This window comes from Salmo salar, chromosome ssa04 (genome assembly GCF_905237065.1).
Source record: "Salmo salar chromosome ssa04, Ssal_v3.1, whole genome shotgun sequence".
Classification (NCBI taxonomy): domain Eukaryota; kingdom Metazoa; phylum Chordata; class Actinopteri; order Salmoniformes; family Salmonidae; genus Salmo; species Salmo salar.
Genome location: NC_059445.1, coordinates 50,474,280 through 50,497,912, shown reverse-complemented (window position 1 = coordinate 50,497,912; position 23,633 = coordinate 50,474,280). Strand labels below are relative to the sequence as shown.

The window sequence follows — 23,633 nt, the reverse complement described above, 5'->3', positions numbered from 1 at the left end:
GAATGTTTGGTGGATTGAAAATATTTTTGGTTGTGTGAAACATTGAATGTTAAGTTGTTGCTTCTCACATGTTTTATCTGCCCCTCCCCTTCTCTCCCGTTCTCAGCCCTTCACCATGAAGTTCGTCACTCTTGCACCGACTCCCTTGTTGGCAGTAGGTCAGTATGAGCTCTAATGTTATATAACATAGTACAGTCTTGTGTGGAGGCCTGAGCACTATAGCTAAAGTCTGGGTCTGTCATGTGGTTGTTCGCCCACCAGGCCCTGCAGAATGGTGCCCCCACCCAGATGGAGCACATCAAGGCAGCCACCATAGAGTACCTCACTCAGGTGAAGGAGACCGCCAGGAAGACCACTTCCAGGACCTGAAGAGCAGGTTCATGACCTTCTATGATACCGTCTCCACGGCCATGAAGGCATAAAAACCTCAGATCCTGGTGAGATAGGATTTCCCCTCCCCTCAACTGTGTAACACACACACACACTCCTCACAACAAGAAGTGCTGAGACTCGCACACACTATCTGTAGATTGTCTCCACGTAATGTGCACCTTCACAGTGTGATTCCATCCACATGAACATGGCCTGTGTCAGTGTCATGCTTACAGTTGCTTGATGAAAGAAACTTGGTGTACCTGATAAAATATTTCTCTTGGATCTCTACTCCAGAGATGACATCTTGTCAATGAAATACAAAAGGTCTCCAAACCATTACACCAGTATTTTTCTTTTATCGTTCTCTTTCATCACATATGTTAATTAAACAAGTCCAAATAGTTATTGCCATTTCCCTTCCACTAAAGTATTTCCTGCTCATTCAAACAAGTTAAGTTCAAGGACTCATAATTCATATGTGACTTTTAGTAAGGCACTTATTAACATAACACTTTAGTGTATTTTTAGACATAGAAAAAAAACATTTTACACAGAATCGTGGAAGTTAGAAACATTATAAACATAGAAAATGCTTGGAAGTTAGAAATAACATACTGGTAAAATAACATACATGTAACAGTTGATATAATTATGTCAAAGGGTATCAGAGGTATATTTGACAAGAAACACACTGCTTGTTCAAAAGGGCATACATAACAAACATGATATCCCTATGGGTTAAATCAGCAATGTTAAAAATAAAGTTCTGGTCGTTGCCAGATTATCACTGCAGTTGTTTTAACAAGATGTACTAAATGATCTACATAAAGTCAACTATGGATATAGGGATGAATAATATGAATGACTTCTGTTTATTGTGTCACATAGGTGAATAGTAATACGTCACCAGGACTGCTCTGTGTAGGTGAGAATCACATGTCACCATCTCCCACTTCAGTTCTGTGAAGCTGACCAGACCGTTATCAGTGTTCCTCTCCCTTCAGGTCTTCTGTTGTGTTCTCCGTTCGGTCTTATCTGCTACTCCTTTCACTTGGCTGGACAGAAGGGACAGGCATTGTACTTGCTCGACTGCAGCCATACACTGATGCACTGAAACACAGACAGAGGCAAATCATCAGCTTTCCATCAGCTAAAAGTGCCTCACTAGTTTAAGAATGTAGAGTCAGGGTTATAGCAATGTAAAAGGAAGCATCATCTTATTGTGGACAGTATTGTGTACATATGAGGAAGTCTTAGGGTAGGCCTCACCTCCTCAACACTGTGTAGTTTGCAGTAATACAAGTGTTTTTTTAGTGTAGGACTTACATCCTTATGTACAGTGTGGGTGCAGCTCAAGGGGTGCTGGCTGTCTGCTTCCAAGTGTTTCTGGCACATCAAGCACAGCTTACGATTACTGACAGCCACAGGCTGGTGAGAGAGACAAGTAGTACATCAATAGGCAAACATACATGAGTTATGTACATCTCGTCACCCAAGTCTAAAATTCTCAAACTATGGTTGTTAGTGCCCTCTGCAGGTTGGTAGTGGTTTGTACCTGTGGGGGCCTTGTCTGGAAGACCTGGGCCACTGCAGGTCTCTGAGGGGGATGTGTGGGTCTCTGGATGGGGCCTGGAGGGTGCTGGATTGGGCCTGGGTGGCCAGGAATGCCCCCGTCTGCAGAGGGAGGCCTGATAGGCCCTGGAGCCTATGGAGGATAAGGGTTAGGTTAAGGTTTAGACCAGGGATCATCGACTAGATTCAGCTGCGGACCAATTTTTTCTTCAGCGGATGGGTAAGGGGGCCGGACCATAATTGTAAATAATTTGTGACTGCAGATTGACCGCAAGAAGCCCAAACAAATGTAATATTTGAATTAAAACATTCATTTCAAACCTTGCTTACATTTGTATATGATCACATACAGTATCTCTATTATGTGTGGGAATACTCTGGAACAGATTTACAAAATGTTTCTCTTGGAGCTATATATATAAATAAATGTCCAACAATGAAAATGCACCAACAAAAAAAAGACAGTATTATGTGTGGAGGCCTGTTGGGGAACCCTGTTGGAGAACCCTGGTTTAGACTGTGTTGGTGTGTGCGCCCTAAGTGTGTATGTCTCAGTGTGAGTGTTAATGACTGTCCTACCGGTTTCTCATTTTGTGCCAGTCTCTGTGCCACCTGCTTTGTGACGTCATCAATAGACATGCCAGCCATGGTGCCCCGAGAATTCTTAATCTGCTGCAGAACTGACATAAGCTGGGTTCTGGAGGGAGAGAGAGGGAGGTAAACTGAAAGAATGAGACCATGGCTACCAATAGCGAGTTTTCGCCCACTCCCGGAAACCTTTGTCAAAGCTAAGGATCCGGATCACGTGTTATAGGAATTAGCGGTAAATGTACTACTGGTGATATATGTAATGGGGAAATGATATACACTAACAATCAAATGCAAACAATTCATACAATGAAGTTATGAAACAATGAATGTGCAGAAATTGGTGGGAGAGCATGCATTCTGGAGAGAGATGTGCATTGTGCAGCCACACTCCCCTTCTTTGACTGTGCCATCCCCGCAGACTCTGCCTCCGCAATGGATTAGTTCACTGAGATGGGCGCGAATAAGACAGGTGTCTCGTGGGCCATAGAAAATATATATATATTTGCTACTGCTCAACGGAAAAAAATCTTGGTCGACGAACAGCCTAACGACCAAACAATCGACTAGTCAACTAATTGAGGTCAGCCCTAGTCCCGACACATTGACTAGTGACTAGTCAACTAATTGAGGTCAGCCCTAGTCCCGACACATTGACTAGTGACTAGTCAACTAATTGAGGTCAGCCCTAGTCCCGACACATTGCAACGGAGCAGAAACAATCAGTGTTGTGTGTGATAATGTAGGAACATTTTTATAGTTGCTGCCATATCGTAGCCACTAGCCAGAGTTCCTGGAAAAACAATGTAACTTCCCACTTTAGTTTTGCATTGGGGCCAAAAAATGATCTGTGTTTTAACCACAGTCCCTACTAACTGCTACTTCGCTTCTCAATGATCATGCATGTACCTATCTGTTCCACCTCTGGGCCGCAGAACATTCTAGGCAACCCGAGCATGTGTATCCGGACCGGAAACCAGAGTCTGACAACGGGTGAGTTCGTTTAGCGTCGCCCAGCACGCTATTATTCCTAACTACCGCTTTAGACTGCCTACTATTTCTGATGATTATCTTCATAGTTATGCTGCCTTATCGTAGCGAGAGTTGCTGAAAAAAAGAACTAGCCAATGTTTGCAATGATAATGAGAAAATAATCACTATTTTGACTGCCTGTATGTCTTGCGTCTGTTTGATACGCTTGCCTACATATACAACAGACAAAAAGGTTTGTACGAACATGTCGCTCATGTATTCCGTGTACAACATGATAGCTGCATGTAGCCTAACACACCTCCTGAAAAAATAACCTGAAATCGAGCAGAAGCAGAGTGCGCATCAGCTACGTAATCTCTGTATCAATAGCCACGGCAAGTCAGGTTCCGGAAAACTGGAACCGCAGCCACTCCGTATTGATTATAGTCTGCAAGATCTTTTACTGACCAGTACATTCAGAGTAAGTGACTGACTTTGATCTCACCTGTTGCACTGTGGAAATCTGTCCCCCAGTCTCTTCAGCAAATTGTCCAGTTTGCCAGCAGCGGGGGGATTATTGGAGGGTAGGGACTGGGCGGAGGCTATGGTAGTGGTGGACTGGGAGACAGGTGGAGCGGCTGGGTGTTGGGCTGGAGCGGAGGCAGGGGGAGTGGAGGGGGCAGGTGGGGGGGTTACTCTGGCTGGGGCTCTGAAAGCAGCACGGTGGTGCTGCTGGGGTGTGAAGGTCATCCCCATGGCTTTAGGAGGACCCATCTGGAAATGTTGAAAAAGGGGGCAGGGTGCATATCATCAGACTCATCAACAAGTCCACCTGGCATTGACTGTCTTTGTCAGAATCAATTGCAACACACACACACACACACACACACCATGGGGACCTGGGGTAAGGGTGGTAATGTGATTCCAGGGAGGCTTTCCATTGGTTGGCCCTGTTGCAGCAAATGAAGGTAATCCTTGAACTGACTCTGGGAGAGAGAAAGAAAGGACGAGGGGACAGTCAATCAAGTCCCCTAGTTGTCTAGGGGAAGTTCAACCCCCTAGTCGAGTTCTTAACACAGTATTGCCACTTTCTTGTCGCTCACCTGTAGTCCCGCCAAACTGCTGTGAACCACAGCCACATTATTCTCCCACTCCAGCCTGTGGTGCATGTTCTGCTGTTGGGAGGGGTCTAATCTGCAGACAGAGGGAACACAACCAATCACTGAAGCACAGCCTTTATGGGAGAAGTTACAATATACAGACTATATCCAGCTTTGGTCATAAGGTCATGCTCAGTACAGTACCCAAGTGAGTTTATGTATTGGTCAGCCTCTTTCAGCCAGTCGTCCACCTCAGACATGGTCACATCTCTCTGCATTTCCAGAGCTGCAATCTGTTGAACATAAATCAGAAAACAAATCAGGGTTAATCCCTGATTGTCTTTAAATCCAACTCCATGGAGACAAGTGTGGCTAGGTGAATGAGAGTGAACGTTCAGGGTCATAGGGTTGTGATGGTTGACTTATTGAGTTAATAAATATGTACAGACTGACCTCCTCCAGTAGAGCTCTCTGTGTGGTCTCCTCTGACTCTTTCTGTAGACGCTCCATCTCAGTGTTCAGGTCTGCTAGCTCCCGCTCCCACATCAGCCTGGAGATGATCACAGTAGGTGTATTGTATAGCTATATAATGTGGACTAGTATGTGTTGTCTATAGTTAGGTTATAAGTGTAGGGTTAGGAGCGTGGCTCAGTGTCTTACTTCTCCTGGTTCTGCTCTTCTATGAGCAAAGCCAGCTTCCTGGTGGTCTCCTCCAGCTCCTGAGACAGTCTGGTAAAGGCACAGACAGAGGAACATGGCTGACAGGACATAATGTCACAGTTTTGTCTTTTTCCACCTTCTCACTTTCTCTCCTTTACCTGTTCCTCTCCTCCTCCATTTTGCTTTTCTCCACGCTGAGCTCCTGCTTCTTGACAGCAAAGTTCTTGCGGGTGGTCTTGCAGCAGTTCAGCTGAAGCTTCACATGCAGGGACTCAATTTTGTCCAGCAGCACCTAAAAATATTAATGTTTTCACTCACAGGTTAAAAGCCCAAAGACGTAATGACACAATTAGGCTTATACAGTGCATTCGGAAAGTGTTCAGACCTCTTTACTTTTTCCACATTTTGTTGTGTTACAGCCTTATTCTAAAATGGATTCAATTGTTTTATCCCCTAACCAATCTTCACACAATACCCCATAATGACAAAGCAAAAACAGTTTAAATGTTTGTACATTTATATATATAAAAAAATAATTAAATATCACATTTACATAAGTATTCAGACTCTTTACTCAGTACTTTGTTGAAGCACCTTTGGCAGCGATTACAGCCTCTAGTTTTCTTGGGTATGACGCTACAACCTTGGCACACCTGTATTTAGGGAGGTTCACCCATTCTTCTCTGCAGATCCTCTCAAGCTCTGTCAGGTTGGATGGGGAGCATCGCTGCACAGCTATTTTCAGGTCTCTCCAGAGATGTTCGATCGGGTTCAAGTCCGGGCTCTGGCTGGGCCACTCAAGGACATTGAGACTTGTCCAGAAGCCATTCCTGTGTTGTCTTGTTGGAAGGTGAACCTTCGCCCCAGTCTGAGGTCCTGAGCGCTTTACATCAAGGATCTCTCTATACTTTGCTCCGTTAATCTTTTCCTCAATCCTAACTAGTCTCCCAGTCCCTGAAAAACATCTCCACAGCATGATGCTGCCACCACCATGCTTCACCTTAGGGATGGTGCCAGGTTTCCTCCAGACGTGACACTTGGCATTCAGGGCAAAAAGTTCAATCTTGGTTTCATCAGACCAGAGCATCTTGTTTCTTATGATTTGAGATTCTTCAGGTGCCTTTTGGCAAACTCCAAGCGGGCTGTCATGTACCTTTTACTGAGGAGTGGCTTCCGTCTATCATAAGGCCTGATTGGTGGAGAGCTGCAGAGATGGATGTCCTTCTGGAAGGTTCTCCTATCTCCACAGAGAAACTCTGGAGCTCTGCAGAGTGACCATTGGGTCCTTGGTCACCTCCCTGACCAAGACCCTTCTCCCCCGATTGCTCATTTTGGCTGGACAGCCAGCTCTAGGAAGAGTCTTGGTGGTTCCAAACTTCTTCTATTTAAGAATGATGGAGGCCACTGTGTTCTTGGGGACCTTCAATGCTGCAGACCTTTTTTGGTACCATTCCTCAGATCTGTGCTTTGACACAATCCTGTCTCGGCGCGCAACAGACAATTCCTTCGACCTCATGGCTTGGTTTTTGCTCTGACATGCACTGTCAACTGTGGGACTTAATATAGACAGGTGTATGCCTTTCCAAATCATGTCCAATCAATTGAATTTACCACAAGTGGACTCCAATCAAGTTGTAGAAACATCTCAATGATGATCAATGGAAACAGGATGCACCTGTGCTAAATTTTGAGTGTCAACGCAAATGGTCTGAATATTTATGTAAATAAGTTCTGTTTTTTATTTTTAATACATTTGCAAACATTTCTGAAAACCTGTTATCGCTTTGTCATTATGGGGTACCGTGTATAAATTGATAATTTGTATTTATTTAATACATTTAAGAATAAGGCTGTAACACAAAATGTGGAAAAAGTCAAGGGGTCTGAATACTTTCCGAATGCACTGTATGTAGCCTACAGCACAGAGACGTGCGTGTGAACAGACCTGCTGCTGGTGGACCCCTTCATCCTTCTTCTGCACCAGGCTGTCTACTTGGCTGCCATGATCAGCCTCATCCTCCTCCTGGTGCTTCATCAGCTCCTCATACTGCATGGCCAGGTGGGTGCTGTACTCATCCACTGACCGCTGCAGAGAGAGAGAGAGAGAGAGAGAGAGAGAGAGAAAAGCAAGGAGAAAGAGCATGAGGGAGAGAGAGGGTTGAGAAAAATAGGAAGGGAGGAAAGATAGGAAAAAGAGAGTGAGCGAGGGAGGAAAGAGGAGAAAGAGAGAGGAGACATGTAAGGAGAGTAAAAATGAAAGAGGTTGTCAACGTCTGTGACACACAGAAGTTGTGTGTGTGTTACCACAATAATAACCCCATGCATGCACCCAGAGTTAACACATTACCATCAGTGACTCCCAATCCAGATCTGTATTAACATCTTTGTCTGCTGTCCAGGCGTCTGTCTGCAAGATACCAAATACTTAGGATTACTTGCTGTCACATATGTTCACGATTCACTTTCGGAAATTACTTATGTCCTATACCAACGTATACTACCTGAACGTCTTGCCCCTCCTGCTTCTTCTTGTGGGTGACATGGAGTCCATCCCCCGAGGCCAGCTTGTCCAGCTCCCCTACAGATTCCGAGGTGTAGCCAGGCTCGGACCAAGGGTTGGACTGGTTGGACCAGGGGTTGTATTGCTGCTCAGGGTTTCCCGTGGCGGAGGTTTCGCTGGGAGACAGAGCTAGGGTAAATATTTCGTGAGGTACTCCGCTCTTGATATACCAGCATGTCATCACCCACTCCTCATAAACAACAGCCCCTACGATAACAGTCACCGCACTTACCGCGCCATGTCCTCCTCCAGCGCCAATCCCCAGTCGATGTCGTCCATCGTTAGCTAGCTAGGTAGTTAGTTTGTTTCTTCGACTACAAATGAAAATGAAACAGCCGTAAGCTTGTTAGGAAACTTAAACTTAAATGACAATGTACATTTTAGTAGTCATGAAAAACGGCCAATTCATATTTTGAATTGTCTGTTTCCTCATCCCACATTGGAAAATTATAAACATTGCACGTTTGATGACGTGAACTTCCGGGTAAACACACGCAGATCATTGCTACGCTTGCGCGGGCGCCGTCCAAATGAGTTTATTCATTATGTTTGACATGCTTGTGATTCATGTTGTCCAGAGAGAGGCGAGTTTGTCGTGAAGGTATGCAAAATATGGTATAATTGGTAGACAAATAATGTAGCTTCAAATTATGTCAATTGTAATTCCTACATGACCACTACAGAAGTGTCATAGTAAAAAGTGTTAGGCCTGCATGTGAAAATGTCATGGGATGCATTTAATGTATTTATTGGTAGTTGGTAGACCACTGGTGGAATCCATATCCTGGGCCCTGTTTCAGAAAGCAGGTTTAACAAACTCTGAGTTTAAACCTGAACTCTGGGTTGACTAACTCTGAGCTGTCAAACTCAGAGATTTCAGTTTCAGAACAGGTGATAACTCAGAGTTGATTGAACTAATTGTTAAGTTAAACCTGAATAAAGCATGTGCACGAGGAGGTAAAAAGCCCTCATCAATGGAACACAGATAACATGATTGATCATAGCAACAGCAGAAAAAAGGGCTTGAACCTCCTGCTTCTTACAGTGGAGTTAGAAATATTAATGAATGTGTATGCAGAATGAGTTTATATTTAAGAAAAAAAGCAATACAGTAGCAGCAGCAAAGGAATATGAGCTGGCATGGCAGAAAATTGCTGACCGAGTCAATGCGTGAGTATTAATTGAAAAAAAAAAAAAGTTTTATCTCGAGTGCTCCACTTATTCAACATTTGTGTGTGTGTGTGTGTGTGTATGTGTGTGTGTTTTAATATTTATGCAGGTGCAACCAAACAGGCACAAAACGTACTTGGCAGCAACTGAAGATGAAATATAAAAATATACTTCAAACAGGTAAGGTATTATTTCATTACAAGCAATTGTGATGTTGTTTAGCCTACCCTACCTAATTAAACAACATGTGATATATTTAAGTAGTTAGTGAAATTGCCTAAGCAAAAAAAGTACATTTTTCAGCCATCCCAACACTGCCAGTATTTCATATTGTCTATTGGAAAGTAACACCTAAATGCCTTTTTGCATGTCTCCAAATGTGTGCTTACTGGACATGTTCAAATTTGACCTCCATTATAGCCAAAAGAAAAAGTCTGAGGGATGAAAAACAGGTGGGGGACCACCACTCAAAGGCTGAGTAGATGGCCCTCAGTCAAAACAGTGGGTGACCTATTGCTGAAGGCATCTCTGGAGGAAGCTCATCTGACCCAACCACCCCCCCAGGACAAGGGCCTACATAAGCGAGTAGTTATTCAAATTAATGATATATGTACATTCATATTTTTGACAGTGTTACCTCAGTGACACCCACCCATCCATCTTAGACACAACGTGGCACACTGATTTTCTTGAAGCGGTACAATTCTTTGTAATTGACTACTGTTACTTTTTCAGTTTCTTAGTTGTCCTTCAGACATCATAATCTATTTTAAGGTGACTCAGTTATACATTCGAAAAATTGATGTGGCCTACACACTGTTGTAAAAACAAAATTCAAATTAGGTGGGGCACTTTTCTGGGTATAGTTATTATTTAACTGTCTAATCTTCATCTTCTACCAGTTACTGATGGTGTAATCTGTCTGGTGAAGCCTTAAGCCATAAGACCTCCATTTAGTTGTAAGTACACTTAATACTCCACAGATTTGTCATAATAGGTTAGAGTAGAACCAAAATGGTTAATTTTCATTACAGGAGGATGATGGAGACACCTTTGTCAGCTGCCACAGAGAGGGAAGATACAGGGAGGCCTATTGAAGTTCACACCTTAACAATAACATCTAACAGTTGATGATAGTTTTGTACCATAATAAAACGTGGTACCTTCTTTTTCTCTAACAGCAATGCTGGAATTTACAATGAGGAAGAGGGGAGTCCATCCACTTCCACAGCACAACTTACCTCAGTAAGATGTTGTTCAGCATTGGCCCATTACTTAGAATGAAACTAAGTAGACCTGGCACTGTGAATTTCAATGTCATTTTTTTGTGTTCCTATAGCTCCCTGTGAAGCAGCTGTACAAGGTGTACTTAGAGAAACAAATTGAAAAATGTAATTTAGATATTGACCACATAAGGCTACAGATGCAAAAGATAAAAATAGAAATACAACTGCTGGAACATCAGTTTTTGTGGGAGAGGTGGATGATTTGACTTGTTTGAACAACATAAAAAATAACTACTGTACTGCATTTGTACTTGCAGGAAATAAAGAAGACTTCATAAAAAGAAAGGCATATTGTCTTTATTTGACACTGGGGAGGTGATGGGTCAATCAGAAATGATGGTAGCGTATTGTGTCTCTGACTGTCTCTCTTGTGTCAGTGGGGTGGTCAGGATGGTTATCAGGATCGTTATCAGGATCGTTCACTGGTTGAGTAGGACATTGTTCTCCTCTAATTGTGGAGAATCACACATGAGGTCACATGTCCTTTCTGGGGTGATCCTGAGCCTATGAAGGCACTGAAACCGGGCCTTGAGCATCCCAATGGTCATCTCTACCCTGGCTCGTGTCCTGCAGTGAGCCAAGTTCTAACGTTGCTGTGGGCCGGGCTCAGGATCAGGGTTGGCAGGGGTACCCTCTGTCAACCAACAGGTAACCATTGAACTCTCCTATGATAATATGAGGATACAGTTAATTTTTAGTTGCAATAGAAAGAAACAAAATATTGATTATAATAGGATATAGCTATATACACTGCTCAAAAAAATAAAGGGAACACTTAAACAACACAATGTAACTCCAAGTCAATCACACTTCTGTGAAATCAAACTGTCCACTTAGGAAGCAACACTGATTTACAATACATTTCACATGCTGTTGTGCAAATGGAATAGACCACAGGTGGAAATTATAGGCAATTAGCAAGACACCCCCAATAAAGGAGTGGTTCTGCAGGTGGGGACCACAGACCACTTCTCAGTTCCTATGCTTCCTGGCTGATGTTTTGGTCACTTTTGAATGCTGGCGGTGCTTTCACTCTAGTGGTAGCATGAGAAGGAGTCTACAACCCACACAAGTGGCTCAGGTAGTGCAGCTCATCCAGGATGGCACATCAATGCGAGCTGTGGCAAGAAGGTTTGCTGTGTCTGTCAGCGCAGTGTCCAGAGCATGGAGGCGCTACCAGGAGACAGGCCAGTACATCAGGAGACGTGGAGGAGGCCGTAGGAGGGCAACAACCCAGCAGCAGGACCGCTACCTCCGCCTTTGTGCAAGGCGGAGGTAGCCAATTGGAGGTATCCAATTGAGCATCTGGGACATTATGTCTCGCTCCATCCACCAACGCCACGTTGCACCACAGACTGTCCAGGAGTTGGCGGATGCTTTAGTCCAGGTCTGGGAGGAGATCCCTCAGGAGACCATCCGCCACCTCATCAGGAGCATGCCCAGGCGTTGTAGGGAGGTCATACAGGCACGTGGAGGCCACACACACTACTGAGCCTCATTTTGACTTGTTTTAAGGACATTACATCAAAGTTGGATCAGCCTGTAGTGTGGTTTTCCACTTTAATTTTGAGTGTGACTCCAAATCCAGACCTCCATGGGTTGATAAATTGGATTTCCATTGATTATTTTTGTGTGATTTTGTTGTCAGCACATTCAACTATGTAAAGAAAAAAGTATTTAATAAGATTATTTATTTCATTCAGATCTAGGATGTGTTGTTTAAGTGTTCCCTTTATTTTTTTGAGCAGTGTATAACTCACCACGGGCAAATATAACTCCGTGTACACTCATGAACAATTTGCGAGTCATGCACAGACCCAGGCCACTTTGCTTCCACGTTGCTGATGATGTGGGCTGCATCACATATGATCTTCACAGTGCAGAACAGTAATTAGCTGTATTGTGAAGTATCTTTCATTTGAAATGCTAAAGACTACTATTTAGGCCTACCTGCACATTAATGCTGTGGAAAGACTTCCTATTCAAATAATCTCCTTCATTTACTGAAGGAGCTGTGATAGGAATATGAGTGCCATCTATGCAGCCAATCACACCTGGAAACCCTAAAATATATCAAATTAACTGATTAGTGCTTCATGTCTCAAAGCTTCATACTAAGTAAATGAATTATTGCTTAGACTGATACCTGCAATTCTGAAGAATCCTTCTTTGATGAGTCTTCTGGGTCTGTGACTTGTGAACACCACAAAAGTGTACAGTAAACGTTTCAGTGCAAGAGTCACATTTGTGACAGCCTGACAGACGGTTGCCTTGGAAATATGCTCAGCGTCACCGACGTCATATAGCAAACTCCAGTCGGCAAAAAAATAAAGTGCAACACAAAGAATTTGTTCAGAACTGAGAGCATGTCCACGATGTGTCAAATTAACGACATGAGGGCTGAGAATATTGTTCAGAAGAATGATCGATTGTACAGAAACACTCAAACAGATAATCATCAGTGAATGATAAAACATTCAAGCAGGGTCTGATCACCCTCTCCCGATGGAGATTTCTGCAGTGTTTGTGTTTCAGTATCAACTAGCTCTTCAAGGAAAGGACACGCCATGTCTGACACCCGCAGGCTTTAGCTAAAGAGGAGGAGAAACTCGGGGTTTGTTGAAAACCTTCCAGGGAGCAGGTTAGCTTCACAGAGTATGTTGCCATAGTAACTGACTCAGAGTTAAGCTGAACTGGCTTTGTGAAACAGAAAACCCAGAGTTTCCTTCAACTCCGAGTCAACTAACTCTTGAGTTTTCACTAAACCCGCTTTCTGAAACAGGGCCCTTGATGACTACAACACTAAATCTAGTATCTAATTCCGCGTTCAAGTGCTAGTCAGAACAAGGAAACTCTGAAATGTTCGACTTGCTAACTAGTTGTCATTATACACGTGTCACGTTCAACGAATCAGCAAGTCGGAAATGTCTGCGTCTCATAGTTTCAACCTGCGTGTGAACATGGCATATCGACAGCTAACCTAACCAAATATTGTCTATTGACAAGATAGTCAAGTGACCACACTAACAATGGAAATACATGTCCTCAAAGATGGAAGGCAGGCAGGAGGAGGATAGATCAGGTGGGACCATTCTAGCCAATGAGAGGGCAGATACACCTGTGAACAAACAGGCCATAGAGATACATACAACTTTGTATCTGTGCCATTATACTATAGCGTCTGTGACGGCATAGGCAGCGCCATTGAGGCCCTCTCAATTTTCAAATAATACATTTTCTTTTTCATTGGCTGATTGCTCCCAACTCATAAGAATACCCACCAAGTAGACTACTTAAAAATTGTGGAAGCTCTCAATGGCAATGTCCATACTAAAGCGGTTTATATCCAGTATGAGCCCTCTATCTTCTCTATGACAACAATACAGTTGCCAAAATGCCACGTGCATCCACTTATATCAGTGCATTCGTAACAACCAAACCATTATGAAATGTATATTTAATCAAATAGGCCTCATGTAGGAAATTACCACATTCGACACTGATTGAACTACATATAAAAAATCCTCACTTCATGGACTTATTTTCGTGGACAGATTTTGGGCTGAGTAAAACGTCTCGCTTCGCCTCTCCCTTTCTGACCTAACGTAGCAGGCTTAAAAGAAACTAGCAAACCTCACAGCCACTAGAGTGCATAACCTATCGTCAATAATTCTTTTCTTTCTGACTTCTGCTTAAAATGAATGAACCATAGTGAACACTTACACTGCTGTCCCTGAACAAGTGATTGATGGACAGACAGGCACTCCTTACACCACCTGATTCCAGTGCTAATCTCATGTCCTGACCTAGACTATGAAAATCATAATCTCTACAAATATATTTTTTGTTCACCAAATTCAACACTGTCATTGACCTACATACAAATATGTTCATGGACAGACTTCTCGCGTCCTCTCTGGCTAGTTTCATGTTACTTCACATTCTCCGTGTCTTAACTAATTATTGGGAAAAACACTGTTATAACCTACTATCTGTGGGTAGATAGGCCTACAGTATATGCTTAGGATATAGGCGTACAATGATTGACATGGAATACAGATCTTTTGACCACAAATCAGATGTAAATTATTGACATATTGTAGGTAGACTCCATAATGGGTGTATACAATGGTTTTCAGAAGAAATACATTTTGGGGGGGGGGTTCTGCTGTGATAGGCTAAAATAAATGCTGATAGTGTTCTCCAGTGAGGGGAAGGAAGAGATGAAGGAGATGTAGAGGAGGAGCCGACAATGACTGCTTTGCTTACTGTTGTTTGCTGTTTCCCTGGTGACCAAGCCATATCTGATGGTCATGTTAAAGATAGCACCTCTACAGACTACACTGAACAAAAATATAAACACAACATATAAAGTGTTGGTCCAATGTTTCATGAGCTTATTTCTCTCCTATGTCCCAGGCCCACCTATAGCTCCACCCCTGCCCAGTCATATGAAATCCATAGATTAGGGCCTAATGAATTTATTTCAATCGACTGATTTCCTTATATGAACTGTAACTCAGTAAAATCTTTTTAATTGTTGCATGTTGCGTTTTATATTTTTGTTCAGCGTAACTGAGCATTCACATTCTCTCAAGATGCTGAAATAAATAAATCATATTTCTCCACTCCTATTTCAGAGTACATTTTTCCTACATTTGGTGTATACTTTTATGGCTAGAAATGCTTAAGGCTATGTGAGACGTTATAGACCTACAGTCATTGTCAATATTTCAGTTTCCATTTAACCCATCTGAAAGTAAGCTGCTCCAGTTCCCTTGAACTTCACTATTTGAAGTCCTGAACTTTCGAATTTGTATAGCACCTCACAATCATCCTCTTTTACCACTTCACCAAATCTTTCCAAAACACATTAGCCTACTTTTCTGGCCATTTCTTCTCTTTATTTACAACTCTCCATTTCACTGCTTTTCTCGTTTTGAATTAAACTCTGACATTTTTTTCGCTTTTGTGGATTGACGTAAACCTTTTCTGCCTGTTCCCAAAAGCGATTGGCGTGTAGGCTAACCTGGTTGACGCACTTCTTTTTTAACTTATTTTGTACATAATGTTGACGCTACCGTCTCTTATGACCGAAAATAACTTCTAGACATCATGACTACGATTACTCACCACGGACTAGCAGAATCCTTTTTTTCCTTTCACGACTCTGACGAGAAAAAAAGCGAAGCATATACTGCTTCCTCGGGAACAGGCCCCCGATCCCCGTGATCTGCGTGAAGAGGAGGTGGAGAAAGAGGGGCCGAAGGGCGGGCTGCCTTCTGAGAATTCATAGGCAATTAAATAAACGCCCACTTCCCTCCATTCTGCTAGCAAACGTGCAATCCTTGGAGAATAAAATCAACGAGTTACGCGGAAGATTAAACTACCAACGGGACATTAAAAACTGTAACATCTTATACTTCACAGAGTCGTAGCTGAACGACGACAACAGTAGCATACTGGTTATACGATGTACGATGTACCGGCAGGATAGAACAGTGGCGTCTGGTAAGACAAGGGGTGGTGGACTATGTATTTTTGTAAATAACATCTGGTGCACGATATCTAAGGAAGTCTCGAGCTATTGCTCGCCTGAGGTAGAGTATCTCATTAAAAGCTGTAGACCACACTACCTACCGAGAGAGTTTTCATCTGTATTCTTCGTAGCTGTTTACATACCACCACAATCAGAGGCTGGCACTAAGACGGCATTGAATGAGCTGTATTCCACCATAAGCAAACAAGAAAACGCTCACCCAGAGGCGGTGCTCCTCATCCTGTTAAATGTGCAACCAGAAGAAAAGGAACTCTGGACCACCTATACTCCACACACAGAAACGCATACAAAGCTCTCCTTTGCCCTCCATTTGGCAAATCTGACCATAAATCTATCCTCCTGATTCCTGCTTACAACTAAAAATTAAAGCAGGAAGCACCAGTGACTAGATCAATAAAAAAGTGGTCAGATGAAGCAGATGTTAAGCTATAGGACTGTTTTGCTAGCACAGACTGCAATATGTTCTGGGATTCCTCCGATGGCATTGAGGAGTATACCACATCAGTCATTGGCTTCATCAATAAGTGCATCGATGACGTCGTCCCCACAGTGACCGTACGTACATACCTCAACCAGAAGCCATGGATTACAGGCAGCATCCGCACTGAGCTTGGTCTTTTACCGAATCAAATCAATTGTATTTGTCACATGCGCCGAATACAACAGGTGTAGATCTTACAGTGAAATGCTTACTTACAAGCCCTTAACCAACAATGCAATTTTAAGAAAAATAAGTGTTAAGTAAAAAAAATAGATAATTAAAAAAAATGTAAAATTAAAGTAACAAATAATTAAAGAGCAGCAATAAAATAACAATAGCGGGAGCACCGGTTAGTCGAGGTAATTGAGGTAATTTGTATATGTAGGTAGAGTTGAAGTAACTATGCATAGATAATAACCAGAGAATAGCAGCAGCATAAAAAAGTTGGGGTGGGGCAATGCAAATAGTCTGGATAGCCATTTGATTAGCTGTTCAGGAGTCTTATGGCTTGGGGATAGAAGCTGTTAAGAAGCCTTTTGGACCTAGACTTGGCGCTCCGGTACCGCTTGCCGTGCGGTAGCAGAGAGAACAGTCTATGACTAGGGTGGCTGGAGTCTTTGACAATTTTTAGGGCCTTCCTCTGACACCGCCTGGTATAGAGGTCCTGGATGACCGGAAGCTTGGCCCCAGTGATGTACTGGGCCGTATGCACTACCCTCTGTAGTGCCTTGCGTTCGGAGGCCGAGCAGTTGCCATACCAGGCAATGATGCAACCAGTCAAGATGCTCTCGATGGTGCAGCTGTAAAACTTTTTGAGGATCTGAGGACCCCACCACATCTTTTCAGTCTCCTGAGGGAGAATAGGCTTTGTCGTGCCCTCTTCACAACTGTCCTGGTGTGTTTGGACCATGATGGTTTGTTGGTGATGTGGACACCAAGGCACTTGAAGCGCTCAACCTGCTCCACTACAGCCCCGTCGATGAGAATGGGGGTGTGCTCGGTCCTCTTTTTCCTGTAGTCCACAATCATCTCCTTTGTCTTGATCACGTTGAGGGAGAGGCTGTTGTCCTGGCACTACATGGCCAGGTCTCTGACCTCTTCCCTATAGGCTGTCTCATCATTGTCGGTGATCAGGCCTACCACTTTTGTCCCATCTGCAAACTTAATGATGGTGTTGGAGTTGTGCTTGGATATGTAGTCAGGAGTGAACAGGGAGTACAGAAGGGGACTGAGCACGCACACCTGCGGGGCCCCCATGTTGAGGATCACCGTGGCAGATGTGTTGTTACCTAACCTTACCACCTGGGGGTGACCCGTCAGGATGTTCAGGGTTCAGTTGCAGAGGGAGGTGTTTAGTCCCAGGGTCCTTAGCTTAGTGATGAGCTTTGAGGGCACTATGGTGTTGAACGCTGAGCTGTAGTCAATGAATAGCATTCTCACATAGGTGTTCCTTATGTCCAGATGGGAAAGGGCAGTGTGGAGTGCAATAGAGATTGCATCATCTGTGGATCTGTTGAGGCTGTATGCAAATTGGGGTTGGTCTAGGGTTTCTGGGATAATGGTGTTGATGTCAATTAATTAATCACATTTATTTGTAAAGCCCTTTCTACATCAGCCAATGTCACAAAGTGCTATACAGAAACTCAGCCTAAAACCCCAAACAGCAAGCAATGCAGATGTAGAAGCACGGTGACTAGGAAAAACTCCCTAGAATGGCTGGAACCTAGGAAGAAAACTAGAGAGGAAAAATGCTCTGAGGGGTGGCCAGTCCTCTTCTGGCTGTGCCGGTTGGAGATTATACGAGTACATGACCAAGATGTTCAAATGTTCATAGATGTCCAGCAGAGTCAAATAATAATAATCACAGTGGTTGTAGAGGGTGCAACAGGTCAGCACCCTATTAAGGGGGCTGAGTCACTGGCTTACTGGTGCTCTTCCATGCCGTCCCAAGGAGGGGCGCCAACCCGGACAGGAAGATTATGTCAGTGACTCAACCCACTCAAGTGACGCACCCCTCCTTGGGACGGCATGGAAGAGCACCAGTAAGCCAGCGACTCAGCCCCCTTAATAGGGTTAGAGGCAGAGAATCCCAGTGGAGAGAGGGGAACCGGCCAGGTAGAGACAGCAAGGGCGTTTCATCGCTCCAGTGCCTTTCCGTTCACCTTCACACCCCTGGGCCAGACTACACTCCATCATAGGACCTACTGAAGAGATGAGTCTTCGATAAAGACTTAAATGTCAAGACCGAGTATGTGTCTCTCACATGGATAGACAGACCATTCTATAAAAATTGAGCTCTATAGGAGAAAGCCCTGCCTCCAGCTGTTTGCTTAGAAATTCTAGGGACAAGAAGGGGGCCTGCATATTGTGACCGTAGTGTACGTGTAGGTATGTACGGCAGGACCAAATCGGAAAGATTGGTAGGAGCAAGCCCATGTAATGCTTTGTAGGTTTGCAGTAAAACCTTGAAATCAGCCCTAGCCTTAACAGGAAGCCAGTGTAGAGAGGCTAGCACTGGAGTAATATGATAAAAAAATTTGGTTCTAGTCAAGATTCTAGCATCCGTGTTTAGCACTAACTGAAGTTTATTTTGTGCTTTATCCAGGTAGCCAGAAAGAAGAGCATTCCAGTAGTCTAATCTAGAAGTGACAAAAGCATGGATTAATTTTCTGCAGCATTTTGGACAGAAAATGTCTGATTTTTGCAATGTTACGTAGATGGGGAAAAAAGCTGTCCTTGAAACAGTCTTGGTATGTTCGTCAAAAGAGAGAGTAATGCCGAGGTCCTTCACAGTTTTATTTGAGACAACAGTACAGTACAACCATCAAGATTAATTGTCAGATCCAACAGAAGATCTCTTTGTTTCTTGGGACCTAGAACTAGCATTATCTGTTTTGTCCGAGTTTAAAAGTAAAACATTTGCCGCCGTCCACTTCCTTATGTCTGAAACACAGGCTTCCAGGGAGGGCAATTGTGTGGCTTCACCATGTTTCATCGAAATGTACAGCTGTGTACCGTCCACATAGCAGTGAAAGTTAACATTATGTTTCCGAATGACATCATCAAGAGGTAAAATAATAATGAAAACAATAGTGGTCCTAAAACGGAACCTTGAGGAACACCGAAATGTACAGCTGATTTGTCAGAGGACAAACCACCTACAGAGACAAACTAATATCTTTCTGACAGATACCAGGCCAGAACTTGTCCATGTAGACCAATTTGGGTTTCCAATCTCTCCAAAAGAATGTGGTGATCCATGGTATCAAAAGCAGCACTAAGGTCTAGAAGCAAGAGGACAGATGCAGAGCCTTGGTCTGACGCCATTAAAAGGTAATTTACCACCTTCACGAGTGCAGTCAGTGCTATGATGGGGTCTAAAACGAGACTGAAGTGTTTCGTATACGTTGTTTGTCTACAGGAAGGCAGTGAGGAAGGCATTCCTCTCAAATTTTTCTAAAAATGTTGAGAGGAATGGGAGATTCGATATAGGCCAATAGTTTTTTATATTTTCAGAATCAAGGTTTGGCTTTTTCAAGAGAGGCTTTATTACTGCAACTTTTGGTGAGTTTGGTACACATCCGGTGGATAGGGAGGCATGTATTATGTTCAACATATGAGGGTCAAGCACAGAAAGTAGCTCTTTCAGTAGTTTAGTTGGAATAGGGTCCAGTATGCAGCCTGAAGGGTTAGAGGCCATGACTATTTTCATCAATGTGTCAAGAGATATAGTATTAAAAAACTTGAGTGTTTCCTTTGATCCTAGGTCCTGGCAGTTTCATGCAGACTCAGGACAACTGAGCTTTGGACAAATACACAGATTTAAAGAGGAGTCCGTAATTTGCTTTCTAATGAAGTTCATTAATTTATCACTGCTGAAGTGAAAGCCATCCTCTCTTGGGGAATGCTGCTTTTTAGTTAGCTTTGCGACAGTATCAAAAATACATTTTGGATTGTTCTTATTCTCCTCAATTAAGTTGGAAAAATAGGATGATTGAGTAGCAGTGAGGGCTCTTTGATACTGCACGGTACTGTCTTTCCAAGCTAATCGGAAGACTTCCGGTTTGGTGTGGCTCCATTTCCGTTCCAACTTTCTGGAAGCTTGCTTAAGGGCTCGGGTATTTTCTGTATACCAGGGAGCTAGTTTCTTATGACAAATATTTTTTTGTTTTTAGTTCCTCAGTTAGGTGGTTAACCGATTTTTGTACTCTGACGTCCTTGGGTAGGTGGAGGGAGTCTGGAAGGGCATCTAGGAATCTTTGGGTTGTCTGAGCATTTATAGCACGGCTTTTGATGATCCTTGGTTGGGGTCTGAGCAGATTATTTGCTGCAATTGCAAACGTAATAAAATGGTGGTCCGATAGTCCAGGATTATGAGGAAAAACATTAAGATCCACAATATTTATTCCACGGGACAAAACTAGGTCCAGAGTATGGCAGTGAGTAGGTCCGGAGACATGTTGGACAAAACCCACTGAGTCTTTTGGAGTGGGTCTGTGGACATTATCATGTGAATATTAGTCATCCAAAATTATAATATTATCTGCCATGACCATAAGGTCCGATAGGGATTCAGAGAACTCAGTAAGGAACGCTGTATATGGCCTAGGTTCCCGCTTCTTGAAAGCAGCAGCTCTACCCTTTAGCTCAGTGCGGATGTTGCCTATAATCCTTGGCTTCTGGTTGGGGTATGTACGTACAGTCACTGTGGAGACGACGTCATCGATGGACTAATTGATGAAGCCAGTGACTGATGTGATGTACTCCTCAATGCCATCGGAAGAATCCCGGAACACATTCCAGTCTGTGCTAGCAAAACAGTCCTGTAGCTTAGCATCTGCCTCATCTGACCACTTTAGAATTGAGCGAGTCACTGGTGCTACCAGCTTTAGTTTTAGCTGGTAAGCAGGAATTAGGAGGATAGAATTATGGTCAGATTTACTAAATGGAGGGCGAGGCAGAGCTTTGTACGCATCTCTGTCTGTGGAGTAAAGGTGGTTTAGAGTTTTTTTCCCTCTGGTTGCACATTTAACATGCTGGTTGAAATAAGGTAAAATGGATTTAAGTTTCCCTGCATTAAAGTCCCCGGCCACTAGGAGCGCCTTCTCTGGATGAGAGTTTTCCTCTTTGCTTATACAGCTCATTGAGTGCAGTCCTAGTGCCAGCATTGATTTGTGGTGGTAAATAGACAGCTACGTCATTCAGCCACGACTCGGCGAAACATAAGATATTTCAGTTTTTAATGTCCCGTTAGTAGGATATACGTGCTCGTAGTTTGTCTATTTTATTATCCAATGATTGTACATTGGCTAATAGGACTGATGGTAAAGGCAGATTACCCACTCGCCGTCGGATCCTTACAAGGCACCCAGACCTACATCCCCGTTATCCCCGTCTCTTTCTTCTGCGAATGACGGGTGTTACGGATACAGGTATCCTGTGTGTATCCTGTATGTGTATTTCTTTTCTCTCCTCCCCTCACAGGTGACAATCATCATTCCCCAATCAGTCGTCAATCAGTCGCTAATCAGAAGACACCTGCTCCTTTTCCCTCAACCAATCACATCCCTTTCCCTTGGTATAAAACCCCAGTCAGTTGTTTTCTCTGGAGCTCACTCGCTCTCTGTAAATTCAATCTCATGCTCTGTGTCCGTATCTCTCTCTGGATTGATCTCTCTTTTGTATTGCTCCTACATGTCACATTTGTCTGGTTATCCTGTGAGTTTTTTGTTGTTTGACTGTTTTTTTGATGGTGGGAACAGGGGGTACCAAGACAAGTCGCCCATGGGCATACATTACCCGTAGGAATACTTTGTCTAAATACACTAGTTAGAACTGGGCAGACCACCCACTGTATTTTTGGTTAGTTAGCTAGCTGTTACTGAAATAGGCTAGTCTAGCTTAGGGGTGTTTTTATCTTATTGTTTCTTTCCTTGGGTCCAGCTCAGCCCCTTTTCCCACACCCCCAATACCGTGTGTTTAAAGAAATAAACCTTAAGAGTTTGACGGTAGATTTAAGTTGTCTGTGGTTCTTGTTCTCACTGTTCCTTTCCACTATTATAATTTGCATGGGTTATGTTAAGGTCTCGTCTCCATCCCCCCTAGACTGCAGGGCCAAAGGGATTCGTAACAACGGGGATGAGGGCCTTGTCGGGCGTCTGAAGTAAATCCTTCGCGTCCGACTCGTTAAAGAAAAAATCTTCGTCCAGTACGAGGTGCGTAATCGCTGTCCTGATATCTGGAAGCTCTTTTTGGTCATAAGAGATGGTGGCAGAAACATTATGTACAAAATAAGTCACAAATAAGGTGAAAAAACACACTAACACAATTGGTTAGGGAACATAAAAGGTCAGCCATCTCCTCCGCCGCCATTATTATTCTATTTTCCAAATCTTCTCTATACCACCCCTACCTTGTCACAACACAACTGATTGGCTCAAACGCATTAAGAAGGAAAGAAATTCCACAAATTAACTTTTAACAAGGCACACCTGTTAATTGAAATGCATTCCAGGTGACTACCTTATGAAGCTGGCTGAGAGAATGCCAATATTGTGCAAAGGGTGGCTACTTTGAAGAATCTAAAATATATTTAGATTTGTTTTACACTTTTTTTGGTTACTACATGAGTCCATATGTTATTTCATAGTTTTGATGTCTTCACTATTATTCTACAATGTAAAAAATAGTAAAAATAAAGAGAAACCCTTGAATGAGTAGGTGTTCAAACTTTTGACTGGTACTGTACATTTGCCAAATTTTCAAAATTGTGTTGTTTAGGAGTGCAAGGGCAAATTGCATATTTTCATTAGGGAACGCATACTCTGTGAAGTGTGTATGTGCAATAACTACATGCACACTTCAGAGTATGCGTTCCCTAATGAAAATATGCAAATAAATGCTAGAACGCGCAAATAGGATCTCGCTAGCTCGTACTTGGCTCCGCCCACCTCCTTGCTTGATCTTCCCACTATGATTTGCTCCAATTGGAATCGACAGGCTCTGGTCTATATTGAGGTAGTTATAAATATCTTTGGTTCGGCCCTAAAGCTTAAGCTTAAGCACAAGCACTAATGCCAGATAGCCTAAAATAATGAAAGAAAACACTCAATGTGGTTTATATATGAATTATACATTTATGGATTTTTTAAGGTATTGTTTTCTCTGTATTCAACCCTCCCACCACCCACCCGCCCTTCAGCCACACAATATTTAATGACCCTAAAGCCGCCCACCCCACGGGTAACATATGTGTTCTGCTGTGATAGGCTAAAACAAATGCTGATAGTGATCACCAGAAAGAAAGGAG

The 23,633-nt window shown here is 43.2% G+C and overlaps 1 protein-coding gene and 2 long non-coding RNA genes across 8 annotated transcripts; 1 reads left to right on the top strand and 2 right to left on the bottom strand.

Moving 5' to 3' along the window:
- Positions 1-711: 711 nt before the first annotated feature.
- Positions 712-8,328, bottom strand: LOC106603359 (RING finger protein 214). Of its 3 annotated transcripts, none has more exons than XM_014196933.2 (15): positions 8,060-8,328; positions 7,769-7,943; positions 7,615-7,674; positions 7,213-7,353; positions 5,426-5,559; positions 5,268-5,336; positions 5,061-5,157; positions 4,812-4,900; positions 4,611-4,701; positions 4,398-4,493; positions 4,013-4,281; positions 2,527-2,644; positions 1,931-2,080; positions 1,702-1,803; positions 712-1,485 (listed from the first exon to the last, which is right to left on the bottom strand). In XM_014196933.2, the coding sequence occupies exons 1-15, from the start codon at positions 8,104-8,106 to the stop codon at positions 1,423-1,425; spliced, it is 1,701 nt and encodes a 566-aa protein (XP_014052408.1). In that variant the 5' UTR covers positions 8,107-8,328; the 3' UTR covers positions 712-1,422. The 3 variants fall into 3 exon arrangements, with proteins under 3 accessions (XP_014052408.1, XP_014052409.1, XP_045573004.1); XM_014196934.2 differs by having other exon boundaries at positions 4,407-4,493; XM_045717048.1 differs by lacking the exon at positions 4,398-4,493.
- A 2-nt stretch (positions 8,329-8,330) lies between these two features.
- Positions 8,331-10,564, top strand: LOC106603360 (uncharacterized). 4 transcript variants are annotated; one of them, XR_001328404.2, is made up of 5 exons: positions 8,331-8,428; positions 9,107-9,177; positions 9,418-9,582; positions 10,179-10,242; positions 10,541-10,564. It is a non-coding gene; the product is annotated as an uncharacterized lncRNA (long non-coding RNA). The 4 variants fall into 4 exon arrangements; XR_001328403.2 differs by lacking the exon at positions 10,541-10,564 and adding an exon at positions 10,337-10,534; XR_001328402.2 differs by lacking the exon at positions 10,541-10,564 and adding an exon at positions 9,900-9,956 and having other exon boundaries at positions 10,179-10,243.
- A 5-nt stretch (positions 10,565-10,569) lies between these two features.
- On the bottom strand, positions 10,570-13,324 carry LOC106603361 (uncharacterized). The gene is made up of 3 exons (XR_001328407.2): positions 12,430-13,324; positions 12,234-12,346; positions 10,570-10,948 (listed from the first exon to the last, which is right to left on the bottom strand). It is a non-coding gene; the product is annotated as an uncharacterized lncRNA (long non-coding RNA).
- Positions 13,325-23,633: the final 10,309 nt, after the last annotated feature.

Excerpts from the sequence above, each read along its gene's own strand:
- LOC106603359 (XM_014196933.2), bottom strand. The coding sequence starts at position 8,106 with ATGGACGACATCGACTGGGGATTGGCGCTGGAGGAGGACATGGCGCG. Across the intron at positions 7,944-8,059 it reads CTGGAGGAGGACATGGCGCG|CGAAACCTCCGCCACGGGAA; the intron begins GTAAGTGCGGTG and ends TCTGTCTCCCAG. Across the intron at positions 1,804-1,930 it reads TCCAGACAAGGCCCCCACAG|CCTGTGGCTGTCAGTAATCG; the intron begins GTACAAACCACT and ends CTCTCTCACCAG.